At 48.5% G+C, this 12,827-nt stretch overlaps 6 protein-coding genes across 6 annotated transcripts; 4 read left to right on the forward strand and 2 right to left on the reverse strand.

Annotated features, from left to right (window-relative positions):
* Positions 1–161: 161 nt before the first annotated feature.
* BGW36DRAFT_429135 (putative glutamine synthetase) lies at positions 162–1,818 on the forward strand (the record flags this gene model as incomplete). The annotated part of the gene is made up of 5 exons (XM_046220644.1): positions 162–585; positions 636–892; positions 946–998; positions 1,051–1,740; positions 1,788–1,818. 5 exons carry the CDS (start codon positions 162–164, stop codon positions 1,816–1,818), a joined length of 1,455 nt encoding a protein of 484 aa, XP_046070396.1.
* Positions 1,819–2,703: 885 nt separating this feature from the next.
* On the forward strand, positions 2,704–4,912 carry BGW36DRAFT_382384 (malate synthase AcuE). Its single transcript, XM_046216524.1, has 4 exons — positions 2,704–3,232; positions 3,282–3,907; positions 3,957–4,310; positions 4,370–4,912. Exons 1-4 carry the CDS (start codon positions 2,872–2,874, stop codon positions 4,646–4,648), a joined length of 1,620 nt encoding a protein of 539 aa, XP_046070397.1. The 5' UTR covers positions 2,704–2,871; the 3' UTR covers positions 4,649–4,912.
* Positions 4,913–5,803: 891 nt separating this feature from the next.
* Positions 5,804–7,295, forward strand: BGW36DRAFT_382385 (putative methionine synthase, vitamin-B12 independent). The gene is made up of 3 exons (XM_046216525.1): positions 5,804–6,115; positions 6,171–6,587; positions 6,649–7,295. The coding sequence occupies exons 1-3, from the start codon at positions 5,902–5,904 to the stop codon at positions 7,218–7,220; spliced, it is 1,203 nt and encodes a 400-aa protein (XP_046070398.1). The 5' UTR covers positions 5,804–5,901; the 3' UTR covers positions 7,221–7,295.
* A 316-nt stretch (positions 7,296–7,611) lies between these two features.
* On the reverse strand, positions 7,612–7,955 carry BGW36DRAFT_299075 (uncharacterized protein; the record flags this gene model as incomplete). The annotated part of the gene is made up of 3 exons (XM_046211495.1): positions 7,612–7,677; positions 7,745–7,857; positions 7,907–7,955. The coding sequence occupies 3 exons, from the start codon at positions 7,953–7,955 to the stop codon at positions 7,612–7,614; spliced, it is 228 nt and encodes a 75-aa protein (XP_046070399.1).
* Positions 7,956–8,377: 422 nt separating this feature from the next.
* Positions 8,378–10,043, reverse strand: BGW36DRAFT_382388 (putative ADP-ribosylation factor 6). The gene is made up of 5 exons (XM_046216526.1): positions 9,461–10,043; positions 9,242–9,397; positions 9,024–9,170; positions 8,855–8,967; positions 8,378–8,794 (listed from the first exon to the last, which is right to left on the reverse strand). Exons 1-5 carry the CDS (start codon positions 9,552–9,554, stop codon positions 8,750–8,752), a joined length of 555 nt encoding a protein of 184 aa, XP_046070400.1. The 5' UTR covers positions 9,555–10,043; the 3' UTR covers positions 8,378–8,749.
* Positions 10,044–10,045: 2 nt separating this feature from the next.
* On the forward strand, positions 10,046–12,771 carry BGW36DRAFT_199526 (putative trehalose synthase (Ccg-9)). The gene is made up of 6 exons (XM_046209853.1): positions 10,046–10,463; positions 10,512–10,912; positions 10,964–11,239; positions 11,306–11,770; positions 11,824–11,933; positions 11,987–12,771. Exons 1-6 carry the CDS (start codon positions 10,350–10,352, stop codon positions 12,700–12,702), a joined length of 2,082 nt encoding a protein of 693 aa, XP_046070401.1. The 5' UTR covers positions 10,046–10,349; the 3' UTR covers positions 12,703–12,771.
* Positions 12,772–12,827: the final 56 nt, after the last annotated feature.

The following is a 12,827-nucleotide window of genomic DNA, read 5'->3' on the forward strand; positions in this document are numbered from 1 at the left end:
GTGACCGCTGATGCTCGTTCGATCGAGCAGCCCTGTTTTCTACACACAGCAGGAGCTTCCGAGTCGCTGCCATAATCCGTCGATCGTTGGGTCTCTTGCAGCTTTCGCCGATTGATTTTTCTGTTCGTTGCTCGAGCCAGCCGAGAACGCACGCGACCGCCATGGCTGAGCTGGTCGTCACACGCGACAACGTCGCCGACATCCTGAAGAACGACAGCAAGGTCAAACTCGCTGGGGTCGACGCAGACGGCATTCTGCGTGGGAAACTGGTGTCGAAGAAAAAGTTTCTATCCATTGCCACCGATGGCTTCGGTTTTTGCTCTGTGATTTTCGGCTGGGATATGCACGACCGCACATACTTCAAGGAGCTTGCGATTAGCAACAAGGAGAATGGATACCGTGATCTACTAGCGATTCCTGACCTCAGCAGCTTTAGGCGCATTCCGTGGGAGGACGATGTGCCCTTTTTCCTTGTAAGCTTTTTCGACCCAGAGACGCGCGAGCCAATATGTGCGTGTCCACGTGGCCTGCTCCAGACAGCGGTCGATAAGCTGGCAAAGGAGGGCTACAAGGCAATGGCGGGTGGTATGTTAGGTCCGATTAATAGAGGTGATGATCCGTACTGAGTGTTACAGCCGAGTATGAGTTCTATCAGTTCCGAGCCCCGCAGAACGACTCCAGCGGCGAGCGAAATTCATCAGCGACAGCGTCCTTTTTGAAGAACAATCCCGTCGAATCGCTTCCCTCGTTAACGGAAGGAATGTTTGGATATAGCATTACGCGGCCGGTACATAACCAGGAGTATTACTACGGCATTTTCGACGCCTGCGAAAAGTTTCAGTGTGATATTGAAGGATGGCATACAGAGAGCGGACCGGGGGTATTTGAGGCTGTGGGTTCTTGAGATTCTGTCATTAGGGGCCTTGACCTGACCGGTATTTCAAGGCTTTACAGTTCGGCGAAATCAAAGACATGGCGGATCGCGCTGGCTTATTCAAGTGGGTATCCTGGTTTTATATTTCGAAGATTCGTGCTGATGCAGATGTGTAGGTATGTCGTCAAGTCGCTTGGGAGCAAGTTCGGCATCACGCCAGCCTTCATGGCCAAGCCTCGTGAAGGGTTGCCAGGTAACAGCGGCCATATGCATGTGTCTATTGTTTCAAAGGATGGCAAGAACCTGTTTGTCCGAGACACGCCAGACGCCTCCCCACCGTATCCCGAGATTGCGCATTTGTCTGACATGGGAAGACACTTCCTGGCTGGCCTGCTTGAAGGGCTACCAGATATCATGCCTCTGTTGGCGCCTACTGTGAACTCCTACAAACGACTGGTTGAGAACTTTTGGGCCCCGGTCACGGTATCTTGGGGTCTAGAACACCGAGCTGCATCTATCAGACTAATCTCTCCACCAACTGCCAGTGCGAAAGCGACCCGTTTCGAAGTGCGCGTTCCGGGGGCAGACGCCAACCCACACTATGTGCTCGCGGCAATTCTCGCGATCGGATGGCGAGGTGTTGCGAAGAAGCTCGAAATTTCTGTCCCTCCATTAGGTAAGGGAGAGGACACCGGCGGCGCCAACGACAAGGGGGCGCGACTCGCAAAAACACTCAAAGAAGCCAACGAGATCTTCCGTCGGCCAGGCAGTATTGCGCGGGAAGTGTTTGGCGATGAGTTTGTCGACCATTATAGCGGAACGAGAGAGCATGAAGTTATTCTGTGGCAGGAGGCTGTTACTGACTGGTTAGTGCGTACTCTTTGCACACGAAGTGATGCTAACGGGTTTACAGGGAGGTGAGGCGGTATATTGAAACTGTATGATATGAGACATTTAACTCGCTTTTCCATACCGTGTTTGTTGTTGGATGGGTATTCGTCGTACTGTTTTTAGTATATATCAATGCCTCGTCAGTTTTATTAATACATCAAGGCTTTCTTTATGATAATATCACAATCACATGCTTTGGTTGCATCTGATTGGCTGATATATATTGTCGTGCATCTGCATGTGACAGCCATTGATACTTGCCACATTAGTACAGGCAATGTTTGAACGTCATGAATAGTGATGTATTCTTCAATCTCTGAGACTAGGGCAGCACCCATTCTCTATCTACAATTATTAACTCGTCCGGCAAACATCGCAGAAGAACTGTCTGCATGTGGTTATTTATTTAATATTCACATGCAATCGAGTAATGAATGATAAGAATAGAGATCAACCGGGTATTACCGACATCGGGCCCAGCCGGGCTCAGCGTAGGGCTCGTAGCAGCATCACATGACTTTCCCGCGGGTCTGGAGAGATGATGTCGACACGCCATCGTTTTTGCCGCGGCTATTGTCTCCATTGTCCCTCCATGACGATAAGATATTTATCAATTGTATATACAGAAACCAGCAGGATGATGAAGATGGCTTTGTGGAATTGCAGCTGGGCATAGAAATAAGTGTGCATTGGAGCAGTGGTGCTGTCAGTATCAGTGCCAGTATCAATTGAGGATGTACTCGATGTACTCGATACACTCGATATACTCGACACAGATCAGACAAAGCGGGGAACTGCGTAACCACAAGTGTCGGCCGAGAGGAAGTATGCATATCTAAGCAGGCCGAGAGAGAGCAAGCAGGGCAGGTAATTGGGCCAGCAGCTGGCAGAGGGCGTCACGGCTGTCGGGATTCGCCCTACTCAGTCCGGGTCCATGGGCCGCGGCTATTCTGACGTAGCTAGCTATATATCGGTTGCTCTCCTGTCGCCCGAGGTGCAGCAACCTCCTACATAGAACATACGATTGAAATAATTGAAATAATTGAGATATTGTATCAATCGATATTCTGACCGCAATTAATAAAACAATAAAAAGGGAAGTCACAATGACTACCGTCGAGGCTCAACTCCAAGGAGTGTCTATCCTGGGCACTGTCAACAGCGAGCACCGCAAGATCCTCACCAAGGAAGCCGTCGCCTTCCTGGCCCTCTTGCACCGCACTTTCAACGACAGACGCAAGGCGCTGCTCGAGCGACGAAAGACTCGCCAGGCCGAGATCGATCGCGGCCAGCTGCTGGACTTCTTGCCAGAGACCAAGCATATCCGAGAAAATGACGCCTGGAAGGGTGCCCCCCCTGCCCCCGGTTTGGTCGATCGTCGTGTGGAAATCACTGGCCCAACCGACCGCAAGATGGTTGTCAATGCCTTGAACTCGGATGTCTTCACTTACATGGCCGATTTCGAAGGTATGTTCGAGTAACCTGATCATTGTATCAGCATGTCTGACGGAAACAGATTCATCGGCCCCAACATGGGAGAACATGATCAACGGCCAGGTCAACCTGTATGACGCTATCCGCCGTCAAGTCGACTTCAAGCAGGGCAACAAAGAGTACAAGCTGCGCACCGACCGAACCCTGCCCACCCTGATCGCCCGCGCCCGAGGCTGGCATCTTGAGGAGAAGCACTTCACCGTTGACGGCGAGCCCATTTCCGGCTCTCTGTTCGACTTTGGCCTCTACTTCTTCCACAACGCCCGCGAACTCATCAGCCGTGGCACCGGCCCGTACTTCTACCTCCCCAAGATGGAGTCTCACCTCGAGGCCCGTCTCTGGAACGACGCCTTCAACCTCGGCCAGGACTACATCGGTCTCCCCCGCGGCACCATCCGCGCCACAGTCCTGATTGAGACCATCAATGCTGCCTTTGAAATGGACGAGATCATCTATGAGCTCCGCGATCACAGCTCCGGTCTCAACTGCGGTCGCTGGGACTACATCTTCTCCTTCATCAAGAAGTTCCGCCAGAACCCCAACTTTGTCCTCCCTGACCGCTCAGCTGTTACCATGACCGTTCCCTTCATGGACGCCTATGTCCGTCTTCTCATCAAGACCTGCCATCGCCGCGGCGTCCACGCTATGGTATGACCATTTCCCCATCTAATTGACATCTTACGCTAATGTGAAACAGGGCGGTATGGCCGCTCAGATCCCCATCAAGGACGACCCCAAGGCCAACGACGTCGCCATGGAGAACGTGCGCAAGGACAAGCTCCGCGAAGTGCGTGCCGGCCACGACGGCACCTGGGTCGCTCACCCGGCTCTTGCTAGCATTGCTCTTGATGTCTTCAACAAGTACATGCCCACGCCCAACCAGTTATTCAACCGTCGCGAAGACGTGCACGTCACCGCCAACGACCTCTTGAACACCAACGTTCCGGGCTCCATCACCGAAGAAGGCATCCGCAAGAACCTCAACATTGGACTGGGCTATATGGAGGGATGGCTGCGCGGAGTCGGCTGCATTCCTATCAACTACCTGATGGTTCGTCCCCATTTATCATATACGCTTTATCAAATGAGTTTTCTTCTAACTGCATACAGGAGGACGCCGCTACGGCCGAAGTGTCCCGCAGCCAGCTGTGGCAATGGGTCAAACACAACGTGACGACGGCAGAGGGCAAGCGCATCGACAAGGCGTATGCGCTGCGCCTGTTGCAAGAACAAACCGAGTCGCTGGCGCAAAAGGCTCCGAAGGGCAACAAATACCAGCTGGCAGCGCGATACTTTGCCACCCAGGTCACTGGCGAGGACTACGCCGATTTCTTGACGTCGTTGCTGTACAACGAAATTTCGGCGCCGGGCACTGCTGCCAAGTTGTAAACAAAATTATATTCTTTGCTGATGCATACATATCATGTCTGATGTCTGTTTTGACGATGGAATCTGTATATTCATGTTGCTAGCCGGGTAGTTCTTTACATGTCAATTATTAGGAGTTGGGTTCATATTTTTTTTTTACTCTAGTAAATGTATTCCGCAAAAGTCCGTAGCCATCTTGCCGATCAATTCGATCATTGTCACCTGGTAGTATCTGAGCCCCACATACATATGAAAGGTGTGGTGAGGTATAGAAATCAATTGATTCTCATGTAATCGTGTGTATCTAGCATGGTATCGAATTGATTGACGGGCATAATACATTTCTTTCCATCCATTCAATCTTCAATGCTTCAAAATGTTATATCTTTATCTACAAATATCAAGTATAGCAGCCCCACTAATATGTGGGGTCCTCAAATCCTGGATTCTATCAATTGGTATAACGAAATGAATTCCCCGAGTTCGGTCAAATAAGTGAAATTATTTATATATAAAGGAAGGAAAGAAAATCTGTATACTCTCATCAGGTGGAAGAAATATCCGATTTATAAGTCTTGTTTACGAATGACTTCATGTGGAGATGCAATTTGAGTGTATCAATTGATGTGGAGCTATCTAGATGGCTCGAGCGCTTATTATTTTTCCGGTGTGGGAACGCTCGGAATGGTTCTGTTTGGCATTTATATATTTCAAGTGTTTTGTTATTGAATTCGGTAAAGTGAATAAAAGGCTCTGGTTAAAGTTATGTAGTATTATACTTCGTGGAACAAACCCTAAGTCAGCCACGATTTGCTCCACATCTGTCTACATCAGCCCAGCACACTTACCCTCACTAATAATAACTACTCCAATCATAACGACAAGTCGCATCAAGCTAAGGAAATTCTCTTGGGCCATCCAATAACGTCACCGTATTGGTTGTATGTTGGTTTTATGGGGGATTTCCGATGCAGATCAATCCCCTCCGGTTAAAATGAAAACGACGCTGCTGTGCTCCAATTATCGCTGGTATTATTATTAGAAAAAGATTCAGGCAGACCTATCCATCCCAAATGGGTAATTCCCCGCTTTGGAGATACCAAAGCCCCTCTTTTTTATTTCTTTTTCATTGCAGCACCGCAATTTGGCTTCTCCTCATTTCCTCGCTGGGTTTCTCTTCGATTGTAGTCTGTGTCACCACTAGTGCTCAGTGAGACATACGCCTACGTGGCGAATATATCCAAAGATAAACGGATACCTAAACGGAAGACGAAATGTCTCGGCATCAGAATCCCCCCTTTCGTGCTGAACACCTGGGTTCTTTGCTTCGCACCGACATCTTGGTCGCAAAGCGTAACGGCCTGACTGTGGGCACAGTCTCTAGAGAGGAGCTCGTTCCCATCGAGGATCAGGATATTAATGATATTGTCGCTAAGCAGGAACAGCTCGGATATCATGCCATCACTGATGGCGAGTACCGTCGACACAGTGGGTTTAAACTTGACACTTTGAGCATCACAGATACATGTATTAATTGAGATAGTGTTCTGGGGCTCGTTTTTCCCTGGTCTGGAAGGCTTCACGCAAATCTTCAAGCCCGACCCAGGCATGTTCCGCCTTTACATGCCGGACATCGCAGCTTTTGTGGAGGAAAAAGTTGAGCCTGGAGAGACGGTCGTCTGCACGGGCAAGATCAAGCACAAGGGCAGTACCTATGTCGACGACTTCAAGTACCTCGCCAAACTCGTCAAGCCTGAAGAGGTTAAGAATCTCAAAATCACATTGGCTGCACCGAACTGGTACCATATGCGGTACAAGGAAGGTGTCGCATACCCCAAGGATGTATACAGTTCCGACGAGGAATACTTCGGCGACATCGCCAAGGCGTACCAGGAGGAACTGCGCATTCTGTACGAGGCAGGGTGCCGAAATGTGCAATACGATGACCCCAATCTTGCTTGTAAGTCCATGTATTATCCCCACTGATGAATACGTGTATATTTATACTAACCCCCCGCCAGATTTCTGTTCCGAGAAGATGATCGAAGGCTGGAATGCAGATTCCCTCAATATCGGCACCACCGAGCAGCTTCTCGACAAATACATCAAACTATACAACGACTGCATCGCCAAGCGGCCAGCGGACATGCACGTCGGCGTGCATCTCTGCCGCGGCAACTTCCACAAATCCCGACACTTCTCTGAAGGCGGATATGAGCGAATTGCAGCCAAGCTTTTTAAGGAGCTGGATGTCGACACGTACTATCTCGAGTACGACACTCCTCGCGCCGGCGGCTTTGAGCCGCTGAAAGAACTGCCGGCAACCAAGAACGTGATCCTGGGTGTCGTCACTTCCAAGTTCGATACTCTGGAGGATAAGGTGGAGATGAAGAACAGGATTGTGCAGGCTGCCGGGTTTATCGCAGTGGGCAATAATATCTCTGTGCAGGAGGCGTTGAAGCAGTGCGGTGTTAGCCCGCAATGTGGATTTGCAAGTCACCACGGTGGTAATGCTATCAGCCGTGAGGGGATGTTTGACAAGTTGAAGTTGGTGCGTGAGATTGCAAACGAGATTTGGCCCAATGAGCCTTGATTCAATTCTTTCTCTGATATTACTTATTTGATATGACTTTCTTGCAATGACATTTGGGGGATGCAAATAGGCATTCAAGTGTATTCAATAATTAAAATATAGTCGACGGTTATGAACTGGATTAATAGGTTGCAGCTTACAACGCAATACATAATCGACTACTCTATTCTCTACTCGTATAGACTTCTAAACATCAATCCCCATGCCGGCACACTCACTATCCGCACATACAACGCCCATCTCCGTCTCCATCGCGGTCAACTCATTATTCTCCATACTCAGAAACAGGTCCTTCGCCTCATGATCATACGTCTCTTCTTCACCGCGCACCGGCTGAACCCACGTCGTCCACGTGCATCCATAGTAATGCACGGCCTGTGGTTTCAACAGATTAGGCAGGTCCAAGGATGTTGGGTTCCTTGATCGCGGTCCGTTTGCCGGTATTGCTGTTTTCAATCTTTAAAAAAAAAATTCAGCAACTCGTTTTACGAGTTAGTACTTAGATGTATATATGAAGTGGTTACCTCATAGCGTGGAACTTCAGCTGAGGCTGCTACTTCGCGGCCTGTCAGATTTCCGGGTTCGGTAATGACTTTTTGGATTTTACCGACTGTTTCGGATGTGTGGCTCTCAGGGCCTTAATTTCTGTCAGACAAGGTTCGATGTAAGTAGGGAGAGGAACATACCGCCGACAGGTTTATAGCGAACTTGTTGGTTAACCTTATACTGAGGCATATCGTGGGTTTCGGATATAGGGTTTCCTTTGTATGAATATGAAGGTGAGGCGAGATTTAAAGCGGTATGATGGACTTGGGCAAAAGTAGACAGATTCTTATGTGGAATGGGACTATCGGAGGGAATCTTTTTAAAGTGTCGTCCGGTGGCAGTGGCGAGGAATCGATTGATATCATAAATACTGAACAAAAATGGAATATTGATATTGAGACAAGGGTATGAGATGAGGCAAAAATGGTTGTGCCACCACCACCTACGTATTCTATCGTAATCACGGTCTAGATAGTCTGCCAAACAGAAGAAAGATGTGTGGTGCAGTTGACGGCATCGAGTTCCGTGAGGCCTGGATACGGTGGATTCGAGGTCCGAAATGCAGGATGTGACGTCGTTGGCGGTGCAAGGTTGTGATTCTAGATTGCAGTCCGAAACTTAGTTTAATCTTCACATTTGTCTATACAATAATTCGCTGCGTATTATATCTTCATGAGTGAAGGGAAAGAAACAGGTCGAATGACAATTCAAAATGGCAGTAAAAATGATGAAATGACGATAGATTAGAAAGGGAATGGAGAAGTCCAGGAAATACAGAACGAAATACATAATGGAATACAGAAGGGATATCATGAGAGCCAGAGGCGACATGCATACAAAACCGGCACACTGAATAGGAAACAAATCTCGGAATGCTGCGTGATCGTGATGGTATATATATCTCTGTCAAGTGATTAATAAAGGCGTTATACAAATCCGGTGTGCCAATGATTGACCGTGAGAGAAATTCCCGATAGGAAGAATTATTTTGCAGGTGCAGGAGTTTTGACGTTGTTGGACAACCAGGCCTACAGTTGTCAGTATAAATGAAATGCCCGACTAAGCTTGTATTTCAATAGACCGCTTACCAATCCTTCAAAGATACCACTGCCGTCCGTCGCTACACTAGGCACCACATTCCATAATCGGTCTTTGAGCTTGTTCAAGGCCAGTTTCTCGGTGATTTCCGAAGGCGCAAGACCTGCGGCAAAGTTAACAGCTATACACCCAACATCGCAGTTAAGCACGGCTACTTACGGCCTTCGATGTCTTGCTTGTTGGCGAACACTAGCAACAATGCATCCTTCATTTCACGATCGTTGATGATCTTGTGCAATTCAGACTTGGCCTCCTCCAGACGGGCAGTGTCGCTGGAGTCCACAACGAAGATGAGTCCCTGGGTGCCTGCAGATCATTAGCTCAGGCTGTCCAACTTTGGCAGAAGACTCCAAGCTGTCAAACGGCTGTACACATACCAGAATAGTAGTGTCTCCACAGAGGACGAATCTTGTCCTGTCCACCGACGTCCCAGACATTGAATTTGACATTTTTATAAGTCACACTCTCGACGTTGAAGCCCACGGTGGGGATGGTGGTGACATCCTGGTTGAGCTTCAATTTGTATAGAATGGCTGTACCGGGGATTGTCAGCGCTTCCGGGCCGGCAATTGACTATCGGGATATCAGGTACATACTGGTCTTTCCGGCAGCATCAAGACCCAGCATCAGAATGCGCATTTCCTTAGATCCGAAGATCTTCCCCATCAACTTGGACACGGAACCACCCATCTTGGATTGTTTCGGCGATGGCGCCCGAGAAGTAAAGGTTATGGTTCGGCAATCGAGGGCTGACAGCAATTGGCTTTCCACGTGTGTCTCTGGAACCTGGTCGTGATTCTTTGTTAGACTCCGTTGGTCACATGAACAAACAATCAACGCTGAACAATGTCGCACAATAGCTGGGAAATTTGCAGAACACGATCTCTGGCAACTCACAAGATCAACAGCAGAGAGGTTCGTGAGAGACAGGGGGAAATAATCCTGGAATGACACTAGGATGCGACGTGGACGAGGGCGCACGCAGGGTTTGGATGTGTATGGTATGCACACACCGTCCACACAAACAGCGAGAAAGGGAAAAGGGGCATTTGGCGCCAAGCCGCTGACTAACACCCCGCGATGGACCACTTTGTTTCAAGCCAGGCCGAGAGTGGCCTAGCTCGGGATGGCTATCTGCAGGGTTACCTAACCCTAAGGCGTGGCCCGTGTCCATCTATGATCTACTATCTACTAGTCAATCTCTATACTTCTACTATATCTACAGAGTCGAGGAAACACACTTCATGCATGTCTGCAGATTGATCAGGCAATCAGAGTCTCTCTCTCTCTCCTATGGAGCAACTTTCTTCCTCCAGCTGTCTCGTGATGATGGGTTACTCTGATTAGTATACGTCATCGACGTGTCATCCGGCGCGGCCGGGGATACAAAACTCACTCTCATGGTTCAGTGATAGTTGGTACTGCCACCATGTGAGTTTTCAAATCGCATACGACTTTGAAGGCTCAGTTTCTGCTCGCCTAGGAATGATGTCTTCGCACGAACCTCACCACGCCTTTCAGCGTCGTGGATCGGCTTACCAGTTAGACCTCCTGCGCCAGCATGCGCAGAAAAACTCCTGGTCCGGCCCGCCGTTAGATGTGCGTGCAAACATCATTCATGTAGCTAGCTTGCTGATCATATAGTAGACTCTATACGCAGGTCTTTCAGTAAAGTTCAATCATGAGAACACCATTGTCGCAATTGCGATTCGCGACACCACCTATCTCCTGGACTTTTACGAACACAAATTTGAGAAATCTGGCGGCAAACACATCTCTAAAGAAGAGATAGCAGAATTTATTCTCATGAACCTGTCCGAATACAGCCAGGAGCACATGGAGCGTATCATGGGTTTGGCCATGCCGGAAGATATCGCAGTTCGCATTCCAACATTATGCTCACGTCTCTGGCACGCGCTGGATATCGTTCCAATAGTCTTCCGAGAAGGTGCACCAGTCTCGACATTCTGGTCTAAACATAGAAGCACGAAATGGGAAGCTAAAAGTCTCGATGAAATGGCCGAGTCAATGGCCAGAAGATGCCTAAGGTATGTACATGGTCTCCTAAATCCTTGTAGTAATAGTACTGATGAAGCTAGATTCTTCGGCCCGGGTAATAATCCCATAACGGAGGTTGGCTTACAAGGCCGCGTCGAAGTGGACTCTGCATTCCGCATCCGCATTGCCAGTCTAGATGACTACAAGGGTACAGTTGGGCCTACTACCTGGGCGGCTGTACAGCATTATGCTGCCGATTTGAAGCATCGCAAGGTAAAAATTGCGTTTTTCAGCGCAACTCCCCAGGGTGGTGGCGTTGCTCTTATGCGTCACGCGCTGGTGCGATGCGCCGTAAATATGGACGTGGACCTTAAATGGTATGACAATTTATAACCTCCGCAGGCTCACCAATTACTTTGTCGCAGTTGATAATTTTCTATTAGGTATGTGCCCAAGCCTCGTCCAGGTGTTTTTCGTATCACCAAGACAAACCACAACATCCTCCAAGGGGTTGCGGCTCCAGAAGAACGCTTCGGCCCCCAACAGCAAAAAGAAATGAGTGATTGGTTATGCGACAATGCGAATAGATACTGGGTCTCTTCCGGAGGCCCATTAAGTCCACCATCTGAAGGAGGAGCTGATATCATAATCGTAGACGATCCCCAGATGCCATCCCTTATACCAATAGCAAAGAAAATAGCACCCAACCGGCCCGTCATTTTTCGTAGCCATATTCAGATTCGAAGTGATCTCGTCAACACACCTGGTACCCCACAGGCTGAGGCATGGGAATGGCTTTGGGAGCGTATCAAGATGGCGGACTTGTTCATCAGCCAACCTGTTGAATCATTTGTTCCAGCCGACATCCCTCACGAAATAGTCGGCTATATGCCGGCTTCAACTGATTGGTGTGTTCATTTCCGAAATACTGCAGATGTGTAATATAAATCTAACTTACTAGGCTTGATGGACTTAACAAAACAATGCGTGATTGGGATATCGCCTTTTACGGCCGGTTTTTCAACACCTTGTGCCGAAATAGCCAGGTCACAACGATCGAATACCCCGACGGTAATTCTAATTTCCTTCCACTAGTCAAAGAAATGCGCTAAATGAGAATATAGACCAATACATTATTCAGGTTGCCCGCTTCGACCCATCAAAGGGCATTATCGATGTCCTGGACTCATACGCAAAGTTCTTCGATCTCCTTACTAAGAAGTCTCCCAATATCAAGCCACCAAAACTTCTTATTTGCGGCCACGGTTCCATAGACGATCCCGATGGCAGCTTGATCTATGATGAGGTACGGGATCACCTGAGAGAAGAACTCTCTAACCTAGTGGATCATGTCTGTATCATACGGCTCGGCCCGGCCGACCAAGTGCTCAACGCGCTTCTTTCAAAGGCGAAGATCGCTCTACAGCTGTCCACTAGAGAAGGGTTTGAAGTAAAAGTTTCGGAGGCTATTCATAAAGGAAAGCCCGTAATTGCGAGTATGGCTGGCGGTATTCCCTTGCAAGTGCAGGATGGAGTAAACGGATTCCTAGTCGAGGTTGGCGACACAGATGCTGTTGCAAAACATCTGTATGATCTCTGGACGGACCATGATCTGTACAATCGCATGAGTCATACGGCACTGAATACGGTCAGTGATGAAGTTAGCACTGTAGGCAGTGCGTTGACTTGGCTATATCTCGCGTCGGAACTCACGAAAGGCAAGACTCTCAAGCCCAACGGGAGATGGATTAATGATATGGCCAGAGAAGAGGCTGGTCAACCGTATCGACCAGAGGAGAACAGACTGAAGCGTGCTGTGAAAGTTGAAAATATGAAATAGGTAAGTAGCGTGGTATTAGCACATACAATCGTTTTGTTTTGCTGTATGTAATTCAAACTTTCCAAACGCCTCGTCTTCCATCAAGTAAACGACATTGGGTATCAAATAAAGACGTAATAAAAAAA

This window comes from Talaromyces proteolyticus (assembly GCF_021365285.1).
Source record: "Talaromyces proteolyticus strain PMI_201 chromosome Unknown BGW36scaffold_8, whole genome shotgun sequence".
NCBI classification, from domain to species: domain Eukaryota; kingdom Fungi; phylum Ascomycota; class Eurotiomycetes; order Eurotiales; family Trichocomaceae; genus Talaromyces; species Talaromyces proteolyticus.

What these genes read in the sequence shown, in the direction of transcription:
- BGW36DRAFT_199526 (XM_046209853.1), top strand. Translation starts at nt 10,350, where the DNA reads ATGATGTCTTCGCACGAACCTCACCACGCCTTTCAGCGTCGTGGATCG. An exon ending in GGTCCGGCCCGCCGTTAGAT is followed by an intron (nt 10,464 to 10,511) that starts GTGCGTGCAAAC and finishes ATCATATAGTAG; the next exon opens with ACTCTATACGCAGGTCTTTC. An exon ending in ATGCCGGCTTCAACTGATTG is followed by an intron (nt 11,771 to 11,823) that starts GTGTGTTCATTT and finishes CTAACTTACTAG; the next exon opens with GCTTGATGGACTTAACAAAA.
- BGW36DRAFT_382388 (XM_046216526.1), bottom strand. Translation starts at nt 9,554, where the DNA reads ATGGGTGGTTCCGTGTCCAAGTTGATGGGGAAGATCTTCGGATCTAAG. An exon ending in CAAGCAAGACATCGAAGGCC is followed by an intron (nt 8,968 to 9,023) that starts GTAAGTAGCCGT and finishes ACTTTGCCGCAG; the next exon opens with GTCTTGCGCCTTCGGAAATC. An exon ending in GTGGTATCTTTGAAGGATTG is followed by an intron (nt 8,795 to 8,854) that starts GTAAGCGGTCTA and finishes TGACAACTGTAG; the next exon opens with GCCTGGTTGTCCAACAACGT.
- BGW36DRAFT_382385 (XM_046216525.1), top strand. Translation starts at nt 5,902, where the DNA reads ATGTCTCGGCATCAGAATCCCCCCTTTCGTGCTGAACACCTGGGTTCT. An exon ending in TGGCGAGTACCGTCGACACA is followed by an intron (nt 6,116 to 6,170) that starts GTGGGTTTAAAC and finishes TAATTGAGATAG; the next exon opens with TGTTCTGGGGCTCGTTTTTC. An exon ending in CGATGACCCCAATCTTGCTT is followed by an intron (nt 6,588 to 6,648) that starts GTAAGTCCATGT and finishes ACCCCCCGCCAG; the next exon opens with ATTTCTGTTCCGAGAAGATG.
- BGW36DRAFT_382384 (XM_046216524.1), top strand. Translation starts at nt 2,872, where the DNA reads ATGACTACCGTCGAGGCTCAACTCCAAGGAGTGTCTATCCTGGGCACT. An exon ending in TTACATGGCCGATTTCGAAG is followed by an intron (nt 3,233 to 3,281) that starts GTATGTTCGAGT and finishes TGACGGAAACAG; the next exon opens with ATTCATCGGCCCCAACATGG. An exon ending in TTCCTATCAACTACCTGATG is followed by an intron (nt 4,311 to 4,369) that starts GTTCGTCCCCAT and finishes AACTGCATACAG; the next exon opens with GAGGACGCCGCTACGGCCGA.